Genomic DNA, 24,521 nt, shown 5'->3' with positions numbered 1-24,521 from the left:
TACTCGATTTCAAAATATTAGAATGGTTTGGAACCATTTTGGGGTCTTTCCAGAATAATGTTCAAGTACCACGGTTTTACATAGCATTTTAGGGGCTTGACTGACCCTGTTATGATGATCTGTACATCCCAGATTAAGAACTCTTATATTGTAGAAATATTAGCATGGAACACCCATGGTGTTTTCACGAAAGGGGGATGTTAAATGATTAATAGAAAAATTCCTTAACTGCATGCAGTTAAGAATCTTTTGTTTAATGATTTATGAATTTAACCAACTATACTGGAATGCTGCATGTGAAAACTGCATGTCAGGTCATATCACACCATCATTTCATTAGTTTTCCTTATGTTTAGTCATGCCATAAGCCACATTGAATCACATTAATATGAGCAATTCGCAACAGAGTTTAGAAAGCATGTAGACACATTAGTGTGGTTCAGTGTCCATAAGTGCAGAAATTTAAATCTGAGTCATCTTGTATTTGCAAATTTAATCAGTACTTTTGAATTTATAAATAAGTTATTTACTGACTAAGTTGATAAGGAGCCTTTGGGATATGGTTCATATGTAAGGTCACTTTTTGAATTTTTTTTTATTTATAGACTGTTTCATAAGTGCTATTTTAATTGAAATTCATATAAATTACGGGAGGAAGCTCACTATAACCATCTGTAAATTGCCCTCAAACATAACACTTTTTGAGGGTCTTTTAAAGAAAGGAGTCAAAACTTGTATAAATATCTGCATTCAGTCTTTGCTAGTTGTATGGTTACATAATATTTATCAGTTGGTAATGATGTGAAATTGAAGTAATAAAACAGTAGCTGAAAGAGACTAGTCCTCTTAGTTTGTATAACTTGGGAAACAGATTGGATAAGTTATTAACAGCTAGAATTGGCTATGTGCTAAATCTTTTGTTGATTAGAATTCAGTGTGCCATATTTAACATAGTATTTACCATTTCACTTGATGAAATCTTTTGACTTTAGCAAGTTGTATTGTCCTGAAAAACAAAAATACTACTTTCTTAATTTGTAACTTGTACAAAAGATACTGATTTATTGCCCTAAAGGTTGCATCTGTTCTTTAGTGGGTATATTTTGTCACTCTTTGGACATTAATTCAGTGCCTGGTATCTGTTAAAAAAGAAAAAAAAAGAGCTTCTTTCCAAGGAGATGCTATTTGAGTGCTCAAATGATGTTTGAATGCATGGATATTTTACCCTGGCCACTTGATATAAATTTTGTTTTGCTCATCTTTTAGTTGACCTTAAGGTGGTTCTATTTTTATTTTTATTAAAAATTCAGGGCTTTTATTATGGTGCCATTAAAACAAGTCTCCTCATGTTACTCCCCCCGACCCCAAAAGAAAAGAAAGAAAATTAAGTGGAGTCTTTAGTAAGACTCTTTATTTCATAATTTTGTAGTATTGATATTTTTTCCTTGTAGGATTGGTGGTGATCCTCAGGAAATGGGGGAAGAGGCAGAGCAAATGTTCAAAGGATTAGCAGATTGTGGAAAAAAGGAGGATTTGGACAGAAGGAACCTGTTGCATAAATTCTTAACTACTAAGCTTATAGAAAAACTCCAATATTTAAAATTTTAAACAAAGCTATATAGGTAAATACCTTTTTAAAAACAAATGTCATTTTATACTTAAAATGCACAGAATTAAAAATACAAGGGTTATATACGTCCTCGCTTTTTTTTGTGTAGGAGCTACTAACTTTAAAGGAATACCTTTATCTTGCTCTGTTTTATCTCTTAATCATGTTATTGCTTGATTTTAAAGAATAAAATAAACTTGAAATGAACACAGTTATGTTTAGATGAATAACTTTATACACACACTTTCGGTGGTAAAAGTTTTATCATCTTTTAGTTGAGTCTATCAATTGAGGGGTAGGGTGGGAAAATGAAGGCAACATACTAAAAGTACTATCTACTCTGATTTTTTAGTTTTTAAATAGAGTAAGATACATGGTCTGTGTTTGTGTCTAGCTGTCAGTTTTTAATCATATAAAGAAGTGTGGTTTGGGGGACAATACTGGGCTTCGAACTCATGGCCTCATGCTTGCTCGGCTGGCATTCTACCACTTGAGCCATACTTCCAGCTTGGCTTTTAGCTAGCTATTTTGTAGATCCAGTCTCTCACACTTTTTCTGCCCAAGCTGGCCTCAAACCTCTAGATAACAGCTTCCTCAACAGCTAGGATTACTTATGTGAATCACTGGGCCTTGCTCAAGTGTGATTATTCTAAATATCAGAAGTGTTTTCAAATTTGAAAATTTGAGGTCATGTTTTTCTTTTTTTCTAAATAATTTGGTCACCGTCAATGAAAGATCACAACAAGTTTAGCTAATGTGAATATACAGCTAATTTGGTCATTTACAGTAAGCTATTAAGTTTTTAAGGTGGTTTGTGACTGAGGAGTAATGGGTAGTGTTCTACACTTGATACAGTAAGTTAAATTTGAGACAAAATTGGTTTATTTACATCAGGTTATGTCAGTTAATATAGTTGAGGGTTTTGGTTTTTTTTTTAATGAAAGGTAGATTTTTGTCAACTGAATTTACTGTTCCGTTATTTTTCAAAAATACTACATATAGAACATTATTTTTTAGCTATAATATCTGTTTTTAATTCTTTTAGTACTATTTATTTTTAAAGCATTTTCTGTGGCAAAATAAAGAATATTTTATAAAATCATTTTCAGTTACCTCTTTTTGATTACTAGAGGATCACAGAGGAAACTATGATCACTAATTTTTAATTGGCTTGTATCTTCATGGAATGGAATCAAGTGAGTTGTGAAATAACTATTATAAATGTGCTAACTTTAAATGAGCCATATTTTAAGCTAATTTTTTTTGTAAACATCTTTGTTAACAGTGCGAATTAGTTCATGAATATATTGGGAAAATGTAACATAGTTACATTAATTCTTTTATTACAGTGTTAAAACTTTTTAATTTAATTTTCATTCATAGTTTTAAGTGTATAAATTATTTTAACTTGATAGCCATATTTGTTTAAAATGTGTAATTTTCTAGTGTTAGAAAGTTCTTAAACCACAGGTTCGTTTTTAAAAATCATTTGATATGAAAGAATTAGAAAGTTTAGTAGTATATTTTGCCCAATTTAGTTTCTTTTTAAAAACTTCTTCCTATATTTACTACAGATTAGTATAAACCTTTGAAAAATTAAAATGATGTAAGCATGTAACAATGCTTGTAGCCTTCTAACTGGAATAAACCTATCCTTCAATGCATGCCTTCATAAATAGATGTTGTGGATAGCTTAAGGAAATAATTTCCTAGATTTTTTTTCTCCTGTGCCTTTCTTAAAATTAATCTGCATGGGGCTGGGGATATGGCCTAGTGGCAAGAGTGCCTGCCTCGGATACACGAGGCCCTAGGTTCGATTCCCCAGCACCACATATACAGAAAACGGCCAGAAGCGGCGCTGTGGCTCAAGTGGCAGAGTGCTAGCCTTGAGCGGGAAGAAGCCAGGGACAGTGCTCAGGCCCTGAGTCCAAGGCCCAGGACTGGCAAAAAAAAAAAAAATTAATCTGCCTTTGATCTAGGGAGTTTCCCAATTTCCAAAAGAAAGGCATTTTCTCATTTGTCCCGCATTTTATTAGAGTATTACTTCAGGCTTTGGGGACCAACAAAAGACAACTTTTTGAAATACTGAAGTCTGGTATTGAGGAAGTGAGTCATAGTAATGACTGTTAAAAAGAACTGCTCTATTCCAGGTCATTCACAGTTCTTTGATTTCAAAATTCTGAAATAGAATTTAATTCAGCAAGATAGTTGTCAGTAAAAGTATTAGTGTAATTTTTTTGAAGATTACTGTGTGACTTTTGGCATATGTTGAAATAGATGTAAAGAGCTGAGTGATAGAACTTAAACATAACTATTTTCAACTCATACATCTGTAAAAATTAAAAATAAGAAGAGAATTAATCCTCATCTTGATTATCAACAGAAAATATCCACAGACAAATTAACTAAAAAGCAATTACTATTTCAAAAGGGAAAAATATTTAATTATCTATTTCTCTATCCTTCTCAGTCACAGTGCTTCAGAGTGATGGTGATTGATAACAAGTTATATTTTGGATTTGGTTCTGGTTTATTTATATATGTATGTATTTATTTAGTGCCAGTCCTGTGCTTTAAACTGGTCTCTAAGTTTCCCTGAGTTGTTTTGCTCAAAGCTAACACTCTACTACTTAAACCACAGCTCCACTTCCGGGTTTTTTTGGTGCATAATTGGAGATAAAAGTCTCATGGACTGGGTTGCAGCCTCCTGAGTAACTAGGATTATAGGTGTGAACCCCCTGCATCTGGCTTCTTTTTGTTTTCTTGAGGAAAGCACATTTACTGTTCATTTTGTATAACTATATGTTTCTAAGAACTTTGTCATGAAGCTTTTTAATCTAATGTTTTATGGTTATTAGATCCCATATATTTCTAGGATAAGTGAAATCTTTAAGACATACAGGAACAAATATATCTTAAATGATTTATTTTAAAGCCATTTTTAGGGTATATAATAAGATCAAACATTAGTCAAATGCTTTTAGATTTAAATGGGGAAGTTAGGGAAGGAGACACTTTTTTTTGTTTGTTTTGATCTCTTTTTTTTGGTACTGGGGATTGAACTCAGGACATTACACTTGCAAGGCAAGCACTTTGCCACCGAGCTACCTCCCAGCCCAAAAAGACACTCTTTAGTCCACAAAAATCATAAGATATTTTATTTTGTCCTGCTTACAATCTCCTTAGAGCACTGCAGTAGGTTACCAAAAACATTACATGCTGATAGATATTGGTAAATATCAGTTGTTCCTTAAAAACAACTTAAAACTTACTGGCTTTAATGTACTGAGCCACAAAATAAACCAAGTATGTAACCACAGTCTAGGGTTTGAAATGAATTTTTTTATATAAAACAAGAACAATAAGGAAAACATATTAGTTTCATAGTGTATAGTTTAGGCCATATGGTGGAAGTTCAGTAAAGTATATTTATTTTATATTTATATAACCAGTAATTAATCAGTCATCCCAGTACAAATTTTGATTTGACATCATTTTCCGAAAGAAGGATTTTGTGTGTGTGTGCTTTTTCGAAGTGTGTGGCTTAAATGTTGTTACATATTTTACAGCATTAGGATCTTTGGAATATTTTGACCACTGCAACAGTTCAATGAAGTTGGTAATTTTTTCTTTTAATTATTTTTCATTGAACAGCTTTGGAGTTACATTTATACATTCTGATTTCTGATATATTATAAGGGAAAAAAGCTTAAAATTGATTTTGTCATAGGATGCTTTAGAGAAAATATATAGATATCCATTAGCTGTTACTACATTATCTTAATTAAATTTTGTTAATGGCTAATTTTGATGAACTAGTGTGGTGTTACATCTAGTTACTCATTGTATATATTGATGGCTCTTCTTAAATAAGCTGATTTGTAGGGTTTCATCTTATCACCTATACCCTAATCTTCTTATAAGTAGAGAATGAAGCTGTCTTTATTCAGTTAAGTAGTGCTCTGGAACAGATGTTTCCCCACAGTAACAATTGAAGTGTAATGTTTTCGATTTTTTTTCTGTAGGTAAAATTTTGACTAGTTGTCAAATTATTCTAATTTTGTTTTAGAAATTAGAGATGTATTGTTTCTGTTGGGTGCATATCACCAATTAATACGTTTGATTTCAGATCTACAACTTACTGCTTTGTAAACTTCGCCGAGGTAAAATAAAACCATTTGGCTACTTGAACTGATCTACATTACATAGGTTTTTGGATTTTTCCACCCTAATGACATTTGTAGTAGATAACATGTCAGAAATAGAAATGATGAAACAATACATCTTTCATACTGTAAATTGATATAATGCTAAATCCACTTGTAGCTAATTTTTCTCTTTTTATACCAGTCTATCCCTTAGCAGTTTGCTTCAGTCTATCACTCTACCACTTGAGCCACAGCTCCACTTCCAACATTTTTGGTGGTTAATTGGAGATAAGAGTCTCATGGACTTTCCTACCTGGGCTGGCTTTAACCATGATCATTAGATCTCAGCCTTCTAAGTAGCTAGGATTACAGACATAACCCACTTGTGCCCAGTTGTAACTAACGATTTAGAAGCTATGAAATAAGGATTTTTTTGTTTCAAATATTGTTATAACAAGTGAAAAATAGTAAGGATAGAGCTTTCTTTGTACTTCTAAAATGTTTCCAGAATATTTGTGTATACTAGAATCATAAGATTAGTAAGTTTATACTCATTTTTTCTAACTCAATTAATATTGGCTTAAAAGCTTTTTTTTAAAAAAATGCTCTTAGTTGAAAATCATGAGTTATATGTTCTTATTTCTTTTTAAGGATGAAATTGTATTTTTTTTAACTATAAGCAAATTCTGTGCTGTCATGAAAGATGAGGAGATTTCAGGGTAACTTGCATTCTGTAACTTAGGGTTAAATAAAGATGCTTAAAGCTTTGCTTTTAATTTTTCCCCTCAACACATGGGTATTAACATAAAGTTTAAATATTAAATTACTTTAGAAGTGTTTCTTAGATTTAAAAATACTAATGCAATGTGTTAATTACAGTGGTAGCTGTTTAATAGCTTAAAACTTAACTGGTGATGTCTGTGGTAACTTACTTATATCTCTTATTACTTTTCAGCAAGGAGTAAACAATGCTGAAAAATTTGACTACGTAAGTACATTATAGAATCCTCTTCCCATGCTATTTAAATATTTACTTCTTGGTTACTAATATTCTTCTAACTTTGGTTTATAGGTGATGCAGTTTTTGAATAAGATGGCTGGTAATGAATATGTTGGATTCAGTAATGCAACGTGAGTCTAATTTGTGATGGGCTTTTATAGTAGTTGGTCTGGCCTCTTTTTTTGTTTTCTTTTTGTGCAGATCCTGGTGCTTGAACTCAGGACCTGGACACTTCTCTGAGTTTTTTTGCTCAAGGTTAGCACTCTACCACTGAGCCAAAGCTCTACTTTCCGGTTTTGGTGCTGAATTGGAGATAAGAATCTCATGGACTTTCCTGCCTGGGCTGATTATGAACTATGACCCTCAAATCTCAGTCTCTGAGTAGCTAGGATTACAGGCATGAGCAACCGGCACCTCGGTCAGGTCTCTTTAACTGAAAAAATTTAAATTGTGAAATTTTGTTTTCAATACTGTTGGTATTTCTTATGTGTATACTTGTTTTTATTTTTATACATCCGTAAATATACACATATACATTTGTTTACTCTTCTAAGAAATAGATGTAACAAGGAAATTTGTTTGAAAACTTTTAGGCTTATGCTTTGAATACAATCAGGAGCCATTATATTTTTTGACACTCGTCCTTAATAATTTGGTTCTAGTGTCCTTTGCTAGTTTGATGTTCCTCCTTTTTTTCCTATGTACATCATTTCCAGGTACATCAGAATATTTGCTATTCTTCAGTGAAGTTCTGTATTCTCTGTTTTTATGGTGCTTTCATGTACTTTTTATGCTTTCTCTGCTTTTATGGATGATGCATGGAATTTTAACCTCTGCTCAGGCTTTCCCTTAAATCCATTATATAGTAAGGTCCTTTTATGTGTCCCTCTTTTCATTGACATTTTCGTAGATTCTCCCAGCTGGAACTAAGTTTTTGAGAACCAGAGCATTCTGCAAGTGTTTGGTATATTTTAATGCTGGAATATTTGAAAATTTAAAATTAGTTCTTAGTCCACAAAATATGAATACTAGAAAGGATCTGAGTCCTTTAACAGCTGAGAAAATTAGAATTGAAAGAATTAGAACTTAAATCACTGGTACAAAGTCATGTAACTAGCCTGTGTTGACAGAATTAAGACTAGAACTGAGAAATCCTCTTAGTTTAATATTCTTTGTACTGTTCTTATATATACAAATAAAACAAAATCACACTCTTACAAAAAGTAAACCGTGTTTTCTTTTTTTTCTTTTAGGTTTCAGTCTGAAAGAGAAAGTGGAGATCGAAATTTTGCCATAGGATATTACTTAAAAGAAAAGAAGGTTTTAATTGTTTCTATTCCAAATTATTTTGCTTAATAAAACTAATGTGCTAACAACTCAACAGTAGCCTTTTAAGTTTCTGTTGTACTTTTAAGTCACCATTAACATTGTAATGGTAGTATTAAGTTGATTTGTGTCTGATTTGTGTCTGACAGTATTCACTAGTCTTTTTCATGCAAATTCTGTTCAAGGTTTATTAGTCCATATTTATTTAAGTTAAATGGTCGATTTACCTTTGATCTTTTTTTCCCCTGGTCTTGGAGATTGAATTCAAGGCCTTTACACTGTCTGAGCTTTTCAGCTCAAGGCTAGTGCTCTACTTTTGGCTTTTTTGTATATAGTTAATTGGATATAGGAGTCTCATAGACTTTCCTGCCCAGACTGGCTTTTAACCATGATCCTCAGATCTCAGCCTCTTGAGTAGTTAGCATTACAGGTATGAACCACCAGCACCTGGCTTGATTTTTAATTTTTAAATGATTGATCAATAACAATCAGTTTAGCATTTAAATTCGTACCTAGAAATTTATATAATGATAGAATTTGGCTTTTATTTATTTCATTCATGTTTAAAATAATAGGCTATTTTTACTATATTTTTGTCAGCTAAAAGGAAATGTTTTGTATATTTTAAACTTGATATATTTTTACTTGTGTCTAGATTTTTTTTCTGTTTACCTAATTTTTTCCTCTTAATTTTCAGTGTTTTCCAGAAGGCACAGACATGGTTGGTATACTAGATTTCTATTTCCAGGTAATTTACTTAAATTTTATGTATTGTTTCTATAAATATCTGTGTCATTTTTTTCCAAAATACAGCTCTTTCCACAATTTATTATCAGTTTATTTTTAAGAGCACTATTGCTGTCACTGATCAGATAAAATTTGAAAATTTATAAAGACTATATGGTTTAATTTCTAATTTACTGTATAATTGACTGTCTTTTAAGATGCTTTAATTTTAACTTTTTGGTAATGACAGTGGAGATTGATAGCTTGCCTTATTTACTCTGCAATCTTATTGAGAAAGTACATTTTCCATTGTCTTTCAAATAATACCCTCATGAAGGTAGACCTCTGTCCCCTAAAACTTTGTCTTAGAATGTTGTTCCTATGGTCCATCAGTTCCTACTGCTGGACACTCCCAGAAGCTGATTTCTCTGAAGAGCTATAAACTAAGCTGTTTTCCTAGTTTTTATATTTTGCTTGGGAGGAGCTATTCATTTATTGGAGGATTTATATTTAGCAATTTATGTATCCATGTTCTCTACCAACTTATCTTTTAATCTTTGTTATTGCTCAGTCTTGGCTTAATTAATTCTAGGAAAATAATTGTCTTAACTCATTCCTGCAGTGTTATGTAGTATGAGTACAGTATTCCTCTAAGTTAGGGTAGTGGTCAATATGCCTGGGGCATCAGGAAGCAGACTACACATACAAACTTTGACTTAGACTTTAGTTTAGTGTTAAGACTCCTCCTTTCGGGCTGGGGATATAGCCTAGTAGCAAGAGTGCCTGCCTCGGATACACGAGGCCCTAGGTTCGATTCCCCAGCACCACATATACAGAAAATGGCCAGAAGTGGCGCTGTGGCTCAAGTGGCAGAGTGCTAGCCTTGAGCGGGAAGAAGCCAGGGACAGTGCTCAGGCCCTGAGTCCAAGGCCCAGGACTGGCCAAAAAAAAAAAAAAAAGACTCCTCCTCTCACCCCATATTTTCAGGTCAATTTATTATTAAGAATATTTGCTGTTACTGACCAAATACAATTTGAAGATTTATAGGGACTATATGGTTTTAATTTTCTAATTGACTGTACAATTGTTAGTTGCTTTAATTTTAACTTTTTGGTAATGATATAGTAGAGATTGATAGTGAAGTATAGTAAGTTTGCCTTATTTATTACTATATTAATAACATGCAGTTTTGCCCATGTACTGCCAACAAAAATAATAATTTGCTGTTTTAGCAATATTTTTCCAAAAGTAGTCATTTGATATAAGACATATCAAACTCTTGTTTTAGGGCAGAGTTTTTCCTAGCTTCATTCTGCCTTTAAAATACAACTTTGGGGACTGGGTTTATGGCCTAGTGGCAAAAGTGCTTGCCTCATATACATGAAGTCCTGGATTTGATTCCTCAGCACCACATATATAGAAAAAAGCCAGAAGTGGCACTGTGGCTCAAGAGGTAGAGTGCTAGCTTTGAGCAAAAAGAAGCCTGAGACAGTGCTCTGGCCCTGAGTCCACGCCCCAGGGCTGGTAACAAAAACAAAAAACCTAATAAAATACAACTTTGGACAAATGAGGATAGGTGTTATAGAGCCTAGAACTTTGGTCAATTAAAATATTAAGGTCACCATATTACAGTAACATCATCCCTTTGAGAGAAATATTTCAGATGTATATAACATGCCAGATGAATAGGTTATCTTAGAAGTCAGCTGTAATACTAAAAGTAACGAATAATAAGTGAGACTGTTCAGAATTTACCACCTCTATTTTAGCTATGCTCCATTGAAGTGACTTGTGAGTCAGCTAGTGTGATGGCTGCAACATTGGCTAATGGTGGCTTCTGCCCAATTACTGGTGAAAGAGTCCTGAGTCCTGAAGCAGTTCGCAATACACTGAGTTTGATGCATTCCTGTGGCATGTATGACTTTTCAGGGCAGTTTGCTTTCCATGTGAGTAATTCCTTATTAACCTAAATTTTCTCTAGAAGATTACTCTGCACTTGTTTGTTAAAATTCAGGTTGAACTTTACTTTTAAAGCTGTGTATTATTGTTTTCAAGGTTAATTTGTTACAAATTGGTAAGCAGTGAGGTTACAGTGCAGTTAATATTATTAAAAATTTGGAAACCTAAGTTATAAAGCTTTTAAGATAACTCACAATACAAGGCTAGTGCATACTTTACTTTTTCTTGTATTTAAATGTTCAGCAGTATGATTATTACATATAGCAAAAACTCCTTACATCAGTAGTATGTAGATGTGATGCATAACATTTTTGGTTATAGCCATAGATGTTTTAAAGAAATTCAAGTGTATTAAAATTTAAACTTAATAGTTTAAGCTCTGTTGTATATTTGTCACTTATAGAATGTGCAGTGTTATTTCATCCCACAACGTTCTTTTGAGAAATATTTTTTTGAAATTTTCAAACATGAAAATAGTTTTTTCATTGCTCACTTTCAATAATTGTCCCTTCATAACTAGTCTTGTTTAGCTATATGTACCTCTACTTTCTCCATCTTTTCATATTTCATTATGTAATTCTAAATACAGACCCTTATCAAAACATTATCTATTATATCGCCACTAAATTGGGTATCAGAATATTTGGATGGTTTTTATACTTCCTGGATTATTTTATATATTATAATTGTATTATCTTAAACTTGGTTGATTTAGATTATAAGGGTCATTCATTGTGATTTGTTGTATTTCTCTATTTTCTTTTAATGTATAGGGCACCTTATATTTCTGTTACTTTTGTTTGAAAACAATTGGTTTATCCTGTATATTTTCTCACAGTGTAGGTTTTTCTAAGTATATTCCATTGCCCCTTAGATTTCCTTAGGTAGATTCAATTCAGATGGTGTGTGTGTGTGTCTGTGTGTGTGTACAAGGTTTTTTTTATTTGCATAATTCTATAACGTACTTAGCATCTGAATGTTAGTAAGCCACTCAGAAATACTGTCTTGATAGTCTTTTGTATTTTATCGTAATTGTCAAGTTTTAAATAATATAAATTTAAATTTTTTAAAGAGAATTAATTACAATTGCTATCTATTTCTTAGACCTTTCTCAATAGTATATCATAGAAACAATTTTCGTAGATACAATTTCTCATAGTTTTCTGGTTATATTTTTTTTTTTTTTTTTTTTTTTGCCAGTCCTGGGCCTTGGACTCAGGGCCTGAGCACTGTCCCTGGCTTCTTCCCGCTCAAGGCTAGCACTCTGCCGCTTGAGCCACAGCGCCGCTTCTGGCCGTTTTCTGTATATGTGGTGCTGGGGAATCGAACCTAGGGCCTCATGTATCCGAGGCAGGCACTCTTGCCACTAGGCCATATCCCCAGCCCATAAAATATTTTTGAAATAACTTTATTTTAAGATAGTCTTATTTAAAGTCTTTATTTAAAGATAGTCTTTATTTAGAACAAATAGAAAATGTAGCTAAGAAAAAAATACCTATAACTCCATAGTTTTACCCTTAGCTACTTTGAGTCCTTAGAAAGTCTTTCAAAATACTTACTAGAGTCTAATACATGAAAGCTGTCTTATAACATTTTTATTTATAATATTATGAATGTGGGGCTGGGGATATGGCCTAGTGGCAAGAGTGCTTGTCTCGTATACATGAGGCCCTGGGTTCAATTCCCCAGCACCACATATGCAGAAAATGGCCAGAAGTGGCGCTGTGGCTCAAGTGGCAGAGTACTAGCCTTGAGCAAAAAGAAGCCAGGGACAGTGCTCAGGCCCTGAGTCCAAGGCCCAGGACTGGCCAAAAAAAAATAAAAATAAAAATAATATTATGAATGTGTTGGTAAGTATTGGTTTACATTTTCTTTATTGATGTTCTCATATATATGTATATGTGACATCATTTTTAATTAATTCCTCTATGAGATGTACCATTCTTATTTTTAAATGTTTACATGAATAAGATCCACTTTACTGAATTATTTTCAGGTTGGTCTTCCTGCAAAATCTGGAGTTGCTGGGGGCATTCTTTTGGTTGTCCCCAACGTCATGGGCATGATGTGCTGGTCTCCTCCTTTGGACAAGATGGGCAACAGTGTTAAGGGAATTCACTTTTGTCATGTAAGCATATTTTCTTAATAAAATTAATGATCATATAAATTGAGCCATCCAGCAATTCAGTTTTTTACCTATTTTTCAGAGTTCATTTACTCTTTATTTTTTTTCTTAGAGCTTTAATTTGCCTCTATGAGACAGCTCCCATCAGATTATTCTTATAGAATATTACATTTGTTTGATGCTAATGTGTCAATTTTCATGGTTATAATTTTCAGTTTTGTAAGAACTCAGCAAAATATATAGAAATAATTTTAAAATACTTTATGCTTTATTACATCATTTTTGATATTTGTAGTTGAGTTTCAACTAACTTGAATATCTTTTGATGAAGTAAACACTACAATTAAAAGTACATCTTACTTTTAATTGTTGTACTGTTGATTAGTTCAGTCTTTTGTTGTCATCTAATTCTTTTTGTTTTGTTTTGTTTTTGCCAGTACTGGGGCTTGAACTCAGGGCCTGAGCACTGTCCCTGGCTTCTTTTTGCTCAAGGCTAGCACTCTACCACTTGAGCCACAGCACCACTTCTGGCTTTTTCTATATATGTGGTGCTGAGAAATCGAACCCAGGGCTTCATGTATACGAGGCAGGCACTTTACCACTAGGCCATATTCCCAGCCCCCTGTTGTCATCTAATTCTTGCTAATATTTCAGCTTCTGATATTATTCAAATTTATTACTTCTTAGAGTCCATGTTAAATGTCTTAATGGTTTTTGCATACTTTTATGATTAAAATACACGTTTCTTTTTCAGTCCTTAAATTAAAAAAAACCTAGAGAATGATATTGCATTCCATAAATATAAACATAAGCTATAAACATAAGCTATAAACATTTGAACCAGAATACATACATACCTTTTATGACATTTCATAGTTATTTTATAAAATTCTTTTATGTGGCTTGCTATTATAAATCTTGCTTTAAAGATGCTGATAATTAAGCTGAGCCCGAAGGACACATCAGTAAGAGTATTCTGATTTCATTCCTCTTTTTGATGCATTGTGCAGTATGAGTAGCATGCTGGTTTCTATGAGATACTATATAAGGTAGCATAAGTATAGTTTGTTAAAATATGAATCAGTGTAGTCAGTGAATAGCCAATTTCTTACGCTGATTCTGTACAACTCTTTACAGGATCTTGTTTCTCTGTGTAATTTCCACAACTATGATAATTTGAGACACTTCGCAAAAAAACTTGATCCTCGAAGAGAAGGTGGTGATCAAAGGGTAAGCAAACTTATTTCTTAAATTATTCTGTGATATTCTTTTAAAAATGAGATTTGCCTACTTAGTAAAACTTTAGTATGCGATTAGTCTCCTGTCTTTGCCAATCACAAACATAAACAACTTGTTGACATTTTATAGTGGATTATTAGTACAAAATATTAAATATTGTCTTACTATTAATTTGGAAGTAGTGAGCTTAAGGGTAGGCATCAGTTTTCTGCTATTTTATGTGAGATTATTATAATTGATTCTACTTAAAGAAGACATGTCACATTCAATAAGTAATTGAAAAGACCTTGTTTTACTCTTATTATCTGCTAGTTACAGTTCTAAATTAAATCTTTGTTTTTAACTCCTGAGTAATCTGAATGAGTATGGAAATGAATAAGGATTACAGTACTAGTGAGAGATCTGATAAAGCTTCTTAATAGGCATTTTAAAGCCATTATAACAATTTTTTTCTAGAATGAGCATTTAGTGCAGTTTTTCTTAGACTTGTGAAGTCCTATTTAGTATGTTGTTTGGCTTCATACTATTGTGTAGAGTTTCTGTTAGGAATCAGGACTTAGATTTTTAGGTCTATATAGTTTTGTTTTCTTTTACTTTTTAACCAGATCAAGAGACGTGTGGGAATCCACTTCAAAAACATTTATAGCAAAATTACCCACTAAAGTATAAAGCATTTATATGTAGAAAGTAATTTTAATACATACTGAATAAATTTGAGTTGATGCCAAATCAATATTTTTTTAGTTTCAAACAGAGTAGCTTCTGATAATGAAAGTTACTAGAAGCTTTCAAAGAGCTTTTCATGAGTAGCATGGAGCAAGATGTCAGGTGGTGGTGGGTGAAAATGTTAATGAATTTTAATAACATTCATTGAAAAATACCATTTTATAGCTTGGATCTTTCTTCACTCAAGTGCACTAATAAATTATGTATGTTGCTTGAACAACTAGCATTCCTTTGGACCACTGGACTATGAAAGTCTCCAGCAAGAACTTGCTTTAAAAGAGACAGTATGGAAAAAAGTGTCACCTGAGTCAAATGAGGACATCTCTACAACTGTAGTATATAGAATGGAAAGTCTGGGAGAGAAAAGCTAAAGAAATGAGTTCTAGTTACAGAATGTTTCTTCATTTAACCTTTCAAATATCTTTAGCGTTTTTGCAAACTATAAATATTTATTTGAGTTTTTTTTGTGTTCTTAACCTTTGGTTCTGGAGCCATAAAGCTTTTTATTTTTATTTTATTTTTTGCTTGTAATCTTTGTATAAAGATAGCAGACTTAAAAGTAGATTTGTTAGTCTTCAAATCATTTAACAAGTAAAGCAAATTTGCTTTATTATTAACAAAGAAAACAAGGAAAAAATTTTAAATTCCTGATGAAATTAAAATTTTACTTATGTAGTTAAATATCCTATTGTCATTTTTTTAAATTTTCAACCCACCAATTGAATTAATAAGATTTGTTTCATTCTGTTCCAGTTTTAAAACTGGTAAGATGTTGATAATGACAATAGAAAGTATTTCTATGCTAAATACAAACAATATCCTGTTGAATCCAAATCTTCATTTAAAATAACAATAAATTATAAGAGTAGCTTCAGTTTACATGTATCATTTGTAAGGATAAATTGGCTTTAAATTGTTAAAAATTCAGTAAAAATTTTACCAACCACATAAATACATCTTAACTTTGCAACTGCTATGATTTGCCAGAATTACCGAAATATTCCAACCAAAACATTTCAAACGTGAGATAATGACATTATTTCATTATTAGAAAGCTATAATGGTTAGTTACTCAGAAGGAAAGACAGTGAATATCTTAAATATGAATTTTATTTTCATATTATCCACATAACTTTTTCTGTTATATTTATGAATGCAAAAATTTGTTTATAGCTTCTGATAATCTTTTTCTTTTGTGATAGAAAAAAAATAATATCTTGAAGTTTGTTCTATTTGAACTCTTTCAATGACTTAAAACATTTTTAAATTTGGCTGAACATAGTATGCTACTAAAAATACCTGAATTTTTTGTTCAATTATAAAAATGGAATATTGAGAATCAAAATTTGTTTTCAGGTGAACTATAGATTTCACAAAATCTGATTTTAAATAATTATGCACAGTAATTTTAGTTTCTTGGCAAAGTGATTGTAAAGTTCTGTAAGACCTATTCACATTTCTTCCTTCTTCCATTTTATTTACCTTCTGTGTCCCTTCCCCACCCCCACTTAGAAGTTTATTAAATTGAAATTCATATTTAAACTTGTAAATTTGTTGAGGATTAGAGAGGGCAAACTTGATGATCTATATATATGGTAGAGAAAATTCTGTAAAATTAAAAAGATTTAAAAAATTATTTAGATATTAATGAAAATATAAGATACAGAAAATCATGATCTTAAGTGTTAAGATTGAGCAGGGAAGCTGAGGTTCACTCCTGTAATCAATCCTAGCTACTCAGAAGGCTGAAATCTGAGGATTGCAGTTCGAAGCCAGCCTGGACAGCAAAGTCCATGAGACTTATGTCTAGTTAACCACTAGAAAGTAGGAAATAGTACTGTGGCTCAAAGTAGTAGAGCACCTGACCTTGAGAAGGGAAAGCTCAGGGACAGCGCCCAGGCCTTGAGTCAAGCCCCATGACTGACCAAATGAAAAAAAAAAATCTTGAAATTTGAAACTATAATATTAAGAAGACAATTTCTATTGCCATTTGGGCTAACTTTAGTATTGAAGTTAAATTTTTAAATAATTTTATGTTTAGTCTTAGAAAAAAAATTAGAGATTTTTACCAAGGATTTTGTTGGGGGTTTTTGGATACCTTTTAAGGACTTGCCATGCTATACCTACAAACAGTGTCACTATATTTCATTAAGGCTATTTGTGATTCTTCCATTGGAAAAAAGTATTTTTTAATACTTTGTGCTCTAAATTGTTATAGTTTTTTTAATCTGAGGTTGGTTTTACTTTATACAATGAAGATTAATTTTTATATTGTATGCATATTTTATAAATTTCAAAATTAGGTTAATTTATGGAATTATTTCTTGTGCTGATAATATGTAAATGCACACTTACAAATGAAGTAGGTTACCTAGGAGATTATTGTTAAGAAGAAGCATCTAGAAAATTTTATAGAAGGTGAAAGTGGAAGAAGAATATTGTGAATAGGCCTACAAACTTAAAAGAGAAAGCAAAGGAAGAAAAGAGAAGCTTTGCCAGTTTTAAAGACATTCTATTCCTCCAGTATTCTTAATACTTTTCAAAATGAAAAGTACCCTGTATTATTGGGTTTAATATTTTATGCCACTACTGATTCTTGATATTCAAGTATTTATTTACAGGATAGCGGTTTTTTCTTTTCCTTGTCCATTTCCTTTTTCTTTTTGGCATAATTAACATTTTATTTGAAGTACATATTCCTCTTAAAATATTTGTTTTTAGAATAATTGTTGTGCATTTTCTCATAGTGTTTGAATTGAAGCATTTGTGTTGTTTAGCTTTCTTTCATTTGCTTTGTATATTTAATAATGTACCTTTATTTTCCAGTTATGCCTACTTTTTGTATTGTACAATAAATTTATTTTAAGCTGATTTTATTGGTTTTTTTTTTATAAAAACACCTCTTAACATTTTAAGTATAACAATTGGAATTTGAACTTAAAAATTATCCTTTGTGAAGGTACTAGTAAAATGTTTACTGACTGAGGCTATGGCAAAGTGAAACTAGAAATATTTACAAAGGCTTCATTTGATTTTTTTTCTTTAATAGATTGTAGTGGTAGGTTTTTTTTATTGTTTTTTGAAGGAATGAACTTTCCTATTGGTTGTACTATAGATTTTTAATAAAGATTTTTATCCCATTTTTTTGTTATTTTTCCATTTGATAAATGTATCTCTATTTGCAGATTTTTCTGAGGAAGAGTATGATGGTTGTTCACTGTGTAACTCATTTTATCTGTTGTTTACAGAATAGAGAAAAATCATTGCAAAGTCAAAAGAAGAATAGTACAGTAGTATTGCATAAGAATAAAATTGTTGTCCTCAGTAGAAATTACATTGAGTGAAATGACTATAGTATAGAAATTCACCTTAAACAACTTTCTTAAAGGATTTAATTATCAGAAGGCAACCTGTATATTTCTACAACCTTTTTCAAATTATAGTCCAGATTACCAAGATGACATATATTGTAGGTCAAATATAGTTTTTTTACATTTCTCTGACTTGTTACTCATATTGCAGAGAAGAGTTCCCAAAATATTTTAATAGAAGTTTGGAAAGGGGAAATATTTTTGTTTACATTAACTTGCATTAACACTTGGGATTTTTTCATACATTTTATATCTAAATCTATCATTCATAGTTTAGAAATAACCAGAAGCTCTGTGCACATAATACATTTACTATAAATAGCCTGTTGATCTACCATATTTCTAAAAGAACTTGTAAAATTTTTTGCTTTCCTTAAATTTCTAAAATATATTGTCAATATTCAAATTGACTTTAAAGATTCCTGGTTCCCATAGTTGTTCCTATTCAGCACCAGCACTATCAGAGCAAGAGGGAACTAACAAGCTGGGGGGGACTCCAGAAAAGACAAAACATAGGAACATAGGGTTTCAGGTGGACTTTGAATATAAAGCACTATCTAGATAGCATGAATTATAAGGGATTATTATTAAATTTAAAATAATGTGCTTCTCAAACTGAACAACTTATAGAATGGGTTTATGAGATGGTTCACTGTGTACAGTTTTTTATTTTAACAGCCATTATTCATTTGTGAGAACTTATTTTTCTTCTGATACATGGCCTTGAAAATGCCAGAATACATTTTAAAAGGAGTTATGACTAGTTCATTTAACATATGAATTTTTCCCTCTGTTTCTTCTCTATCAGTTTATATTAAATGCTGTATGTGCATTATGTAATAAAACTAAAACCAGATGCTAGACAGGTATTATAGATGAAAATTTAATAAGTTGGGTTATGGCCCTACCCAAATTTTCATTTAGAGTAGACTTTAATCCATCTCCCAACTCAGTAGTTTATTAATGTGAATAATATAACATGCATAAATGTTTAAATAAATTTAGAAACCTACTGTAATGCCATCAGAGGAAAAATCTGTATAATGTAAAACCAAGCTGACAAAACATGATGTTTCTTAGAATACTTAGCTTCGTAAGTAGTGATAGGAAAATACCTTTTCGAAAGACTGATTATAAATCTATAAACTGTTACTTTAGTCTCTGGATTTTCCTGTGTGAACAGCATGAAGGGAAGAAAATTAAAATTGCTTTTGCTTGGTGAAGTTCTTTTGTAGATTGCATTTCTAATTAATAATTGTAAGTTGTGGCTAGCAGTAAATTTTATTATGCCAAGGGTCATGTGTTATAGTCTATTATGAGTAAAACTTACATAATGGTTTCCTAATCCAATAACCTTTAATTAAAACATATAGGATGCTAATTAGCATTAAGGTCTTTGATTTTGGGGGGCGTATCTGTGTCATTTTCCTATAAATTACATCCAGTAGTAAATTGCAAAACACTTACTATTGGAAACTGTAATGGATGGCTTAAATTTTTCAAAAAGCTAGTTATGATCTTGTTTTTTAAAAGCTCATATTTAAGGGCTTAGGGCATAGTTTGGTGGTAGAACAGATATCTAACATACATGAGGCCCTGGGCTGTACACTCCACATTGAGGGAAAGAGGGAAGCTCCTATTGAACTGGTTCCAATTACTTCTGGTAATTGATCTAATAATACTTTTAAGTGAATTAATTTGAAATCTCATTTATTCATTCTGAAATAATTGATTAAAATTTTGTAGATAAGATCTAGTGGCAAAGGGCAATTTTGTGTACTTTTTTTTGGCCAGTCCTGGGCCTTGGACTCAGGGCCTGAGCACCGTCCCTGGCTTCTTCCCACTCAAGGCTAGCACTCTGCCACCTGAGCCACAGCGCCCCTTCTGGCCGTTTTCCATATATGTGGTGCTGTGGAATCGAACCGAGAGCTTCATGTGTAGGAGGCAAGCACTCTTGTCACTAGGCCATATTCCCAGCCCAATTTTGTATACTTTTAAGACAGAGTTTTAATATATGAAACCATAATTTTTTTAGATATAGTATTAAAGTAAGTCTTTGTTTCTCTTGGTGTTTATCTTGTTCAAATACTTTGAATCTTATCTCTGATTGAAATGATCTACTTGAGGGGCTGGGAATATGCCCTAGTGGCAAGAGTGCTTGCCTCGTATATAAAGCCCTGGTTTCGATTCCTCAGCACCACATATATAGAAAATGGCTAGAAGTGGCACTGTGGCTAAGAAGCCAGGGACAGTGCTCAGGCACTGAGTTCAAGGACCAGGACTAGACAAAAAAGATCTGCTTGGGACGCTAACCTTTGGAAGGAAATTATTAATTTAAAATAGTGTTTAAATTTTTGTTTTCACAATATACTTCTGGTAATATTTGTTTCTGTAATGAAAATGTTTAATTCCCTGCAGGTTGAGTGCAGTTACACTCAAACCCTGAGTTATAATTAAATTTGTACACTGTAAAGAGCCTGAGAATTTCTTTCATGTTGTTGAAACTTTCTAGATTTTTTATGTACTTTCCTTTGCCAGAATTTTGTATTTCTTTTTTTACAATCATAAAATTGAGCCTGAAATAATTTTTTGGGGTTACCTGGTGTAAACCCTATCCCCCTTTTCCAGGTTTCTTAACACCTTGTTCTCCCTAGTAGCATATTTTCCAGTTCTTTTTCCTATTTTTTTTTTTTTTTTTTTGACCAGTCCTGGGCCTTGGACTCAGGGCCTGAGCACTGTCCCTGGCTTCTTCCCGCTCAAGGCTAGCACTCTGCCACTTGAGCCACAGCGCCGCTTCTGGCCGTTTTCTGTATATGTGGTGCTGGGGAATCGAACCTAGGGCCTCGTGTATCCGAGGCAGGCACTCTTGCCACTAGGCCATATCCCCAGCCCCTTTTCCTATTTTTTTGATGGGGTTAGTCTGTTGGACAACTTAATTTTGTCTAGAAGCATAATTGGCAGTGGTTAATGGTGACTGTGAGTTACTTGGCAAGACTATTTGTATCCACAGTATTTACAAAATGACCCAATTGTATTTTCTGCTAAGAGTCATAATTCTGCAGTTAATGAAGGCTGGTAATGCTAGATGTGAATGTTGTAATTATACAATAGTTCTAAAAAATAAAACATTACCCGAGTACCTTTTAACGAAAGTAAGTATAGCAGAAATGTGACTAAAAATAAATGTTGCACCACTGGCTTTCAAAAAATAAATTCCTTTGGAGTTAGATTAAATATATGTGAGAAAAAATTAAACTATTCAAGTTTTAACCAGCTATTCACTAAATAAAATTTTTTATTCATATAGGTTTTCTTGGGCACATGTATAATAGCTAAGTAGTTCCCTCATTTTTGTTTTAGACTTTTGGACTTGTAAATGGTTTCACAATGAGGTTCCTAGTTTATCCTTTAGGTGATGCATGTTGTTATTGGTATTAATCTGTATTTCATAGTTCAAGATTTTTTTTATTTATAGAGGAAAATGCATGTTGTGGTTTTGAAATACATTGATTTTCCAAGCCTTTGTTGACTTGAAAATTTTAAGACTTAGTCTCAGTGTTTCTTGTAGGAATTTTATAGCTTAGTGGTAGATTGTGTGCTTCGCATATGTGAGATCCTATTCTCAAATCTCCTGGACTAAGAAGAAAAGAAAGCAGAGGTTTCTTAATTCTTGAAATTTAAACTTGCCTCATTAGATCTTCTCTATATGTTTATAAAAGCAAGAATCTGAACTTTCCAAGAATGTTTCTTAGTTTTTATAAATTCTGTGCACTTCATATTATACATATTAAAAGAATGACTCAGATACTACAGTCATTACTTAGTACTCACATTTGAACCATTTCATCGCGAAACCCAAATTAACTATTGATACTCAGTAATTTTAGTCCTAGATTAGAATTAAATTTTCATTATTTCAAATGTCCATCCACAGGGCTGGGAGTATGGCCTAATGGTACAATGCTTGCTTCACGTACATGAAGCCCTAGGTCTGATTCATCAGCACCAGATATGTGTGTGTGTGTATATATATATCCAGAAATGGCACTATGGCTCAAGTGGCTGGGTGCTAGCCAAGGATGGTGCTCAGGCCATGAGCTCAAGCCCCAGGAGTGGATAAAAAAAAAAATAAGAGTGCATCCACAATTTATCACCAGCGAGTAATACACAAAGAAATTTTTTAGGAACAATACAAAATGTGATCTTTAACTCTCAATGCTCTTCCATTATATATACTTAGCGATGTTACATACATTATATATATTATTGAAATTCACCAAAGGGCTATTGTTTGTTCTTTTTCCTAGATAGTCAAAATTTAACATTTAGGTTGAAAATTTAAAAATATATTGTACTTTATTTTTCTTCCATATCATAATTCATTTTTGGCTGAAAGTAAGATAATTTTTTAAATTATGAGAATTGTTTTCATTTCTGTATCTTAATGCTTCTCACATGTTTACTTTCACATCTTTTTAGTAGCTTTTCCATTTGTCATTTCAGTTTTATTCAAAAGTTTCTCTCTTTTTTTTTTTTTTATTCTGTTCGTGGGGCTTGAACTCAGGCCTTTGGGAGCTATCCTGGAGCTTTTTTCACCGAGGTTAGTGATGTAGCACTTGAACCACAATTCCACTTCCAGTTTTTGGTGGTTAATTGGAGATGAGAGTTTCATGGACTTTCTTGCCTCCACTTGGTGGCTTCAAACCGTGATCCTCAGACCTCAACCTCCTGAATAGCCAGAATTACATGCGTGAGCCATGGGCACCTGGCTAAAAACATTTTCTTAAAAGTACACCTGAGGGTTGGGAATATGGCCTAGTGATAAAGTGCTCGCCTCGTATACATGAAATCCTGGGTTCAATTCCTCAGCACCACATATACAGAAAAGGCCAGAAGGGGCTCTGTGGCTCAAGTGGTAGAGTGCTAGCCTTGAGCAAAAAGTAGCCAGGGACTGTACTCAGGCCCTGAGTTCGAGCCCCAGGACTGGCAAAAAAACAAAACAAAAACAAAAGTGCATCTGAGTGCCAGGTGCTGGTGGCTCACAGCTGTCCCCTAACTACTCAAGAGGCTGAGATCTGAGGATCCAGCCAGCCCAGGCAGAAGTCCATGAGACTCTCATCTCTAGTTAACCACCAGAAAAGCCAGAAGTGTTTCTTCTTTTCCGTTTTGTTACACACACACACACACACACACACACCTCTTGATTCTCTTCTATTAATACATATAAAATACAGTAAATGTAGAGTTTACACTTAATAAAATTGATCAGATAAAATAAGATTTTCTGAGTTTATCATCAGTGGACAGAGTGTTTGAATAACCGTCATTTTTGATGTATTGCTTCCTAATAACTTTGTATTCATGATTAAATTATTTCACCTACTCTATATTTTATTCTATAAAATGGAATGTTAACTAAAAAAAAAAAAAAGAAAGAAAGAAAAGCCAGAAGTGGAGCTGTGGCTTAAGTGGTAGAGAGCCTTGAGCACAAAAACTAAGGGACAAGGCCCAGACTTAGAGTTCAAGCCACAGAACCTGAACATGTGCATGTATCTATACATACACACACACACACACACACAGTGTATAAGTCCAAACTCTTACTCCATATAATATAGCTGTTCTTTATTTTAAAAGTCTTTGGTGCATGTATGTTTGGTTCATGTCTATATACATGATTTACTATTTAAAGAAATTTTTAAAAAATCAGTGAAATAATACTGAGATGATTGTTTCAATTGGGATGAATAAATATTTTCTGACTAGTGAAATTTCATTGATATACTGATTAAATTACAGGATAAATAATTTTGTTACAATGTTACAATGAGGGTTATGTTAACCCTCATTAATCATGGCCACCAAAGATTTCTGCCTTTTATCTTTTTTAGCTTTAAAGAATTGTTTAAGGAGCAAGTGCGCCCTAAATTTATATGTACTTGTTTGTGAAAACTTTCAGCTAAAACTTGCTATTAGAAAATGTAATTTTTTTCTTATTCATCTGGAAGAGAACAAAGGGAAACTAGTTTCCTGTGTTTTTACCTAAGTATAAAAATCTTCAGAAGTTTTAATTTCATTTGTTTAGTTTGAAATAGGGTCTTACTATCTAGTTCAGTCTATCCTAGAACTTTTCAGTGTAGCCCCAGCTGTGCTCCAACTATCTACTCCTGCCTTGGCCTGTGGATTGCTGTGATAATAGGTTTACTACACCACCATTCCCAACTGTATAGTTTTAATTGTTAGTCACTTTCTCTTGTGGAGTTTTATTTTACATCGGCTATATGTGTCTACA

The 24,521-nt window shown here is 32.6% G+C and overlaps 1 protein-coding gene across 4 annotated transcripts in view; it reads left to right on the top strand.

Moving 5' to 3' along the window:
* Gls (glutaminase) overlaps positions 1-24,521 on the top strand; it is a 76,700-nt gene that overhangs the window by 32,104 nt on the left and 20,075 nt on the right. Inside the window, exons 1-10 of one of the 4 annotated variants that reach the window (XM_048345074.1) lie at positions 1,643-2,805; positions 5,179-5,224; positions 5,739-5,772; positions 6,713-6,745; positions 6,830-6,888; positions 8,011-8,077; positions 8,781-8,831; positions 10,579-10,755; positions 12,765-12,896; positions 14,031-14,123. In XM_048345074.1, coding sequence (XP_048201031.1) covers positions 2,796-2,805; positions 5,179-5,224; positions 5,739-5,772; positions 6,713-6,745; positions 6,830-6,888; positions 8,011-8,077; positions 8,781-8,831; positions 10,579-10,755; positions 12,765-12,896; positions 14,031-14,123 — 702 coding nt within the window. In that variant the 5' untranslated portion in view covers positions 1,643-2,795. Of the gene's footprint in view, positions 1-1,642; positions 2,806-5,178; positions 5,225-5,738; positions 5,773-6,712; positions 6,746-6,829; positions 6,889-8,010; positions 8,078-8,780; positions 8,832-10,578; positions 10,756-12,764; positions 12,897-14,030; positions 14,124-15,023; positions 16,691-24,521 lie in introns of those variants that run through there. The other 3 variants (XM_048345072.1, XM_048345073.1, XM_048345070.1) reach the window with 3 other exon arrangements.

Source organism: Perognathus longimembris, chromosome 4 (assembly GCF_023159225.1).
Source record: "Perognathus longimembris pacificus isolate PPM17 chromosome 4, ASM2315922v1, whole genome shotgun sequence".
NCBI classification, from domain to species: Eukaryota; Metazoa; Chordata; class Mammalia; order Rodentia; family Heteromyidae; genus Perognathus; species Perognathus longimembris.
The sequence above is the reverse complement of the archived record's forward strand: the minus strand, read 5'-3'. Positions and strand labels throughout refer to the sequence as shown.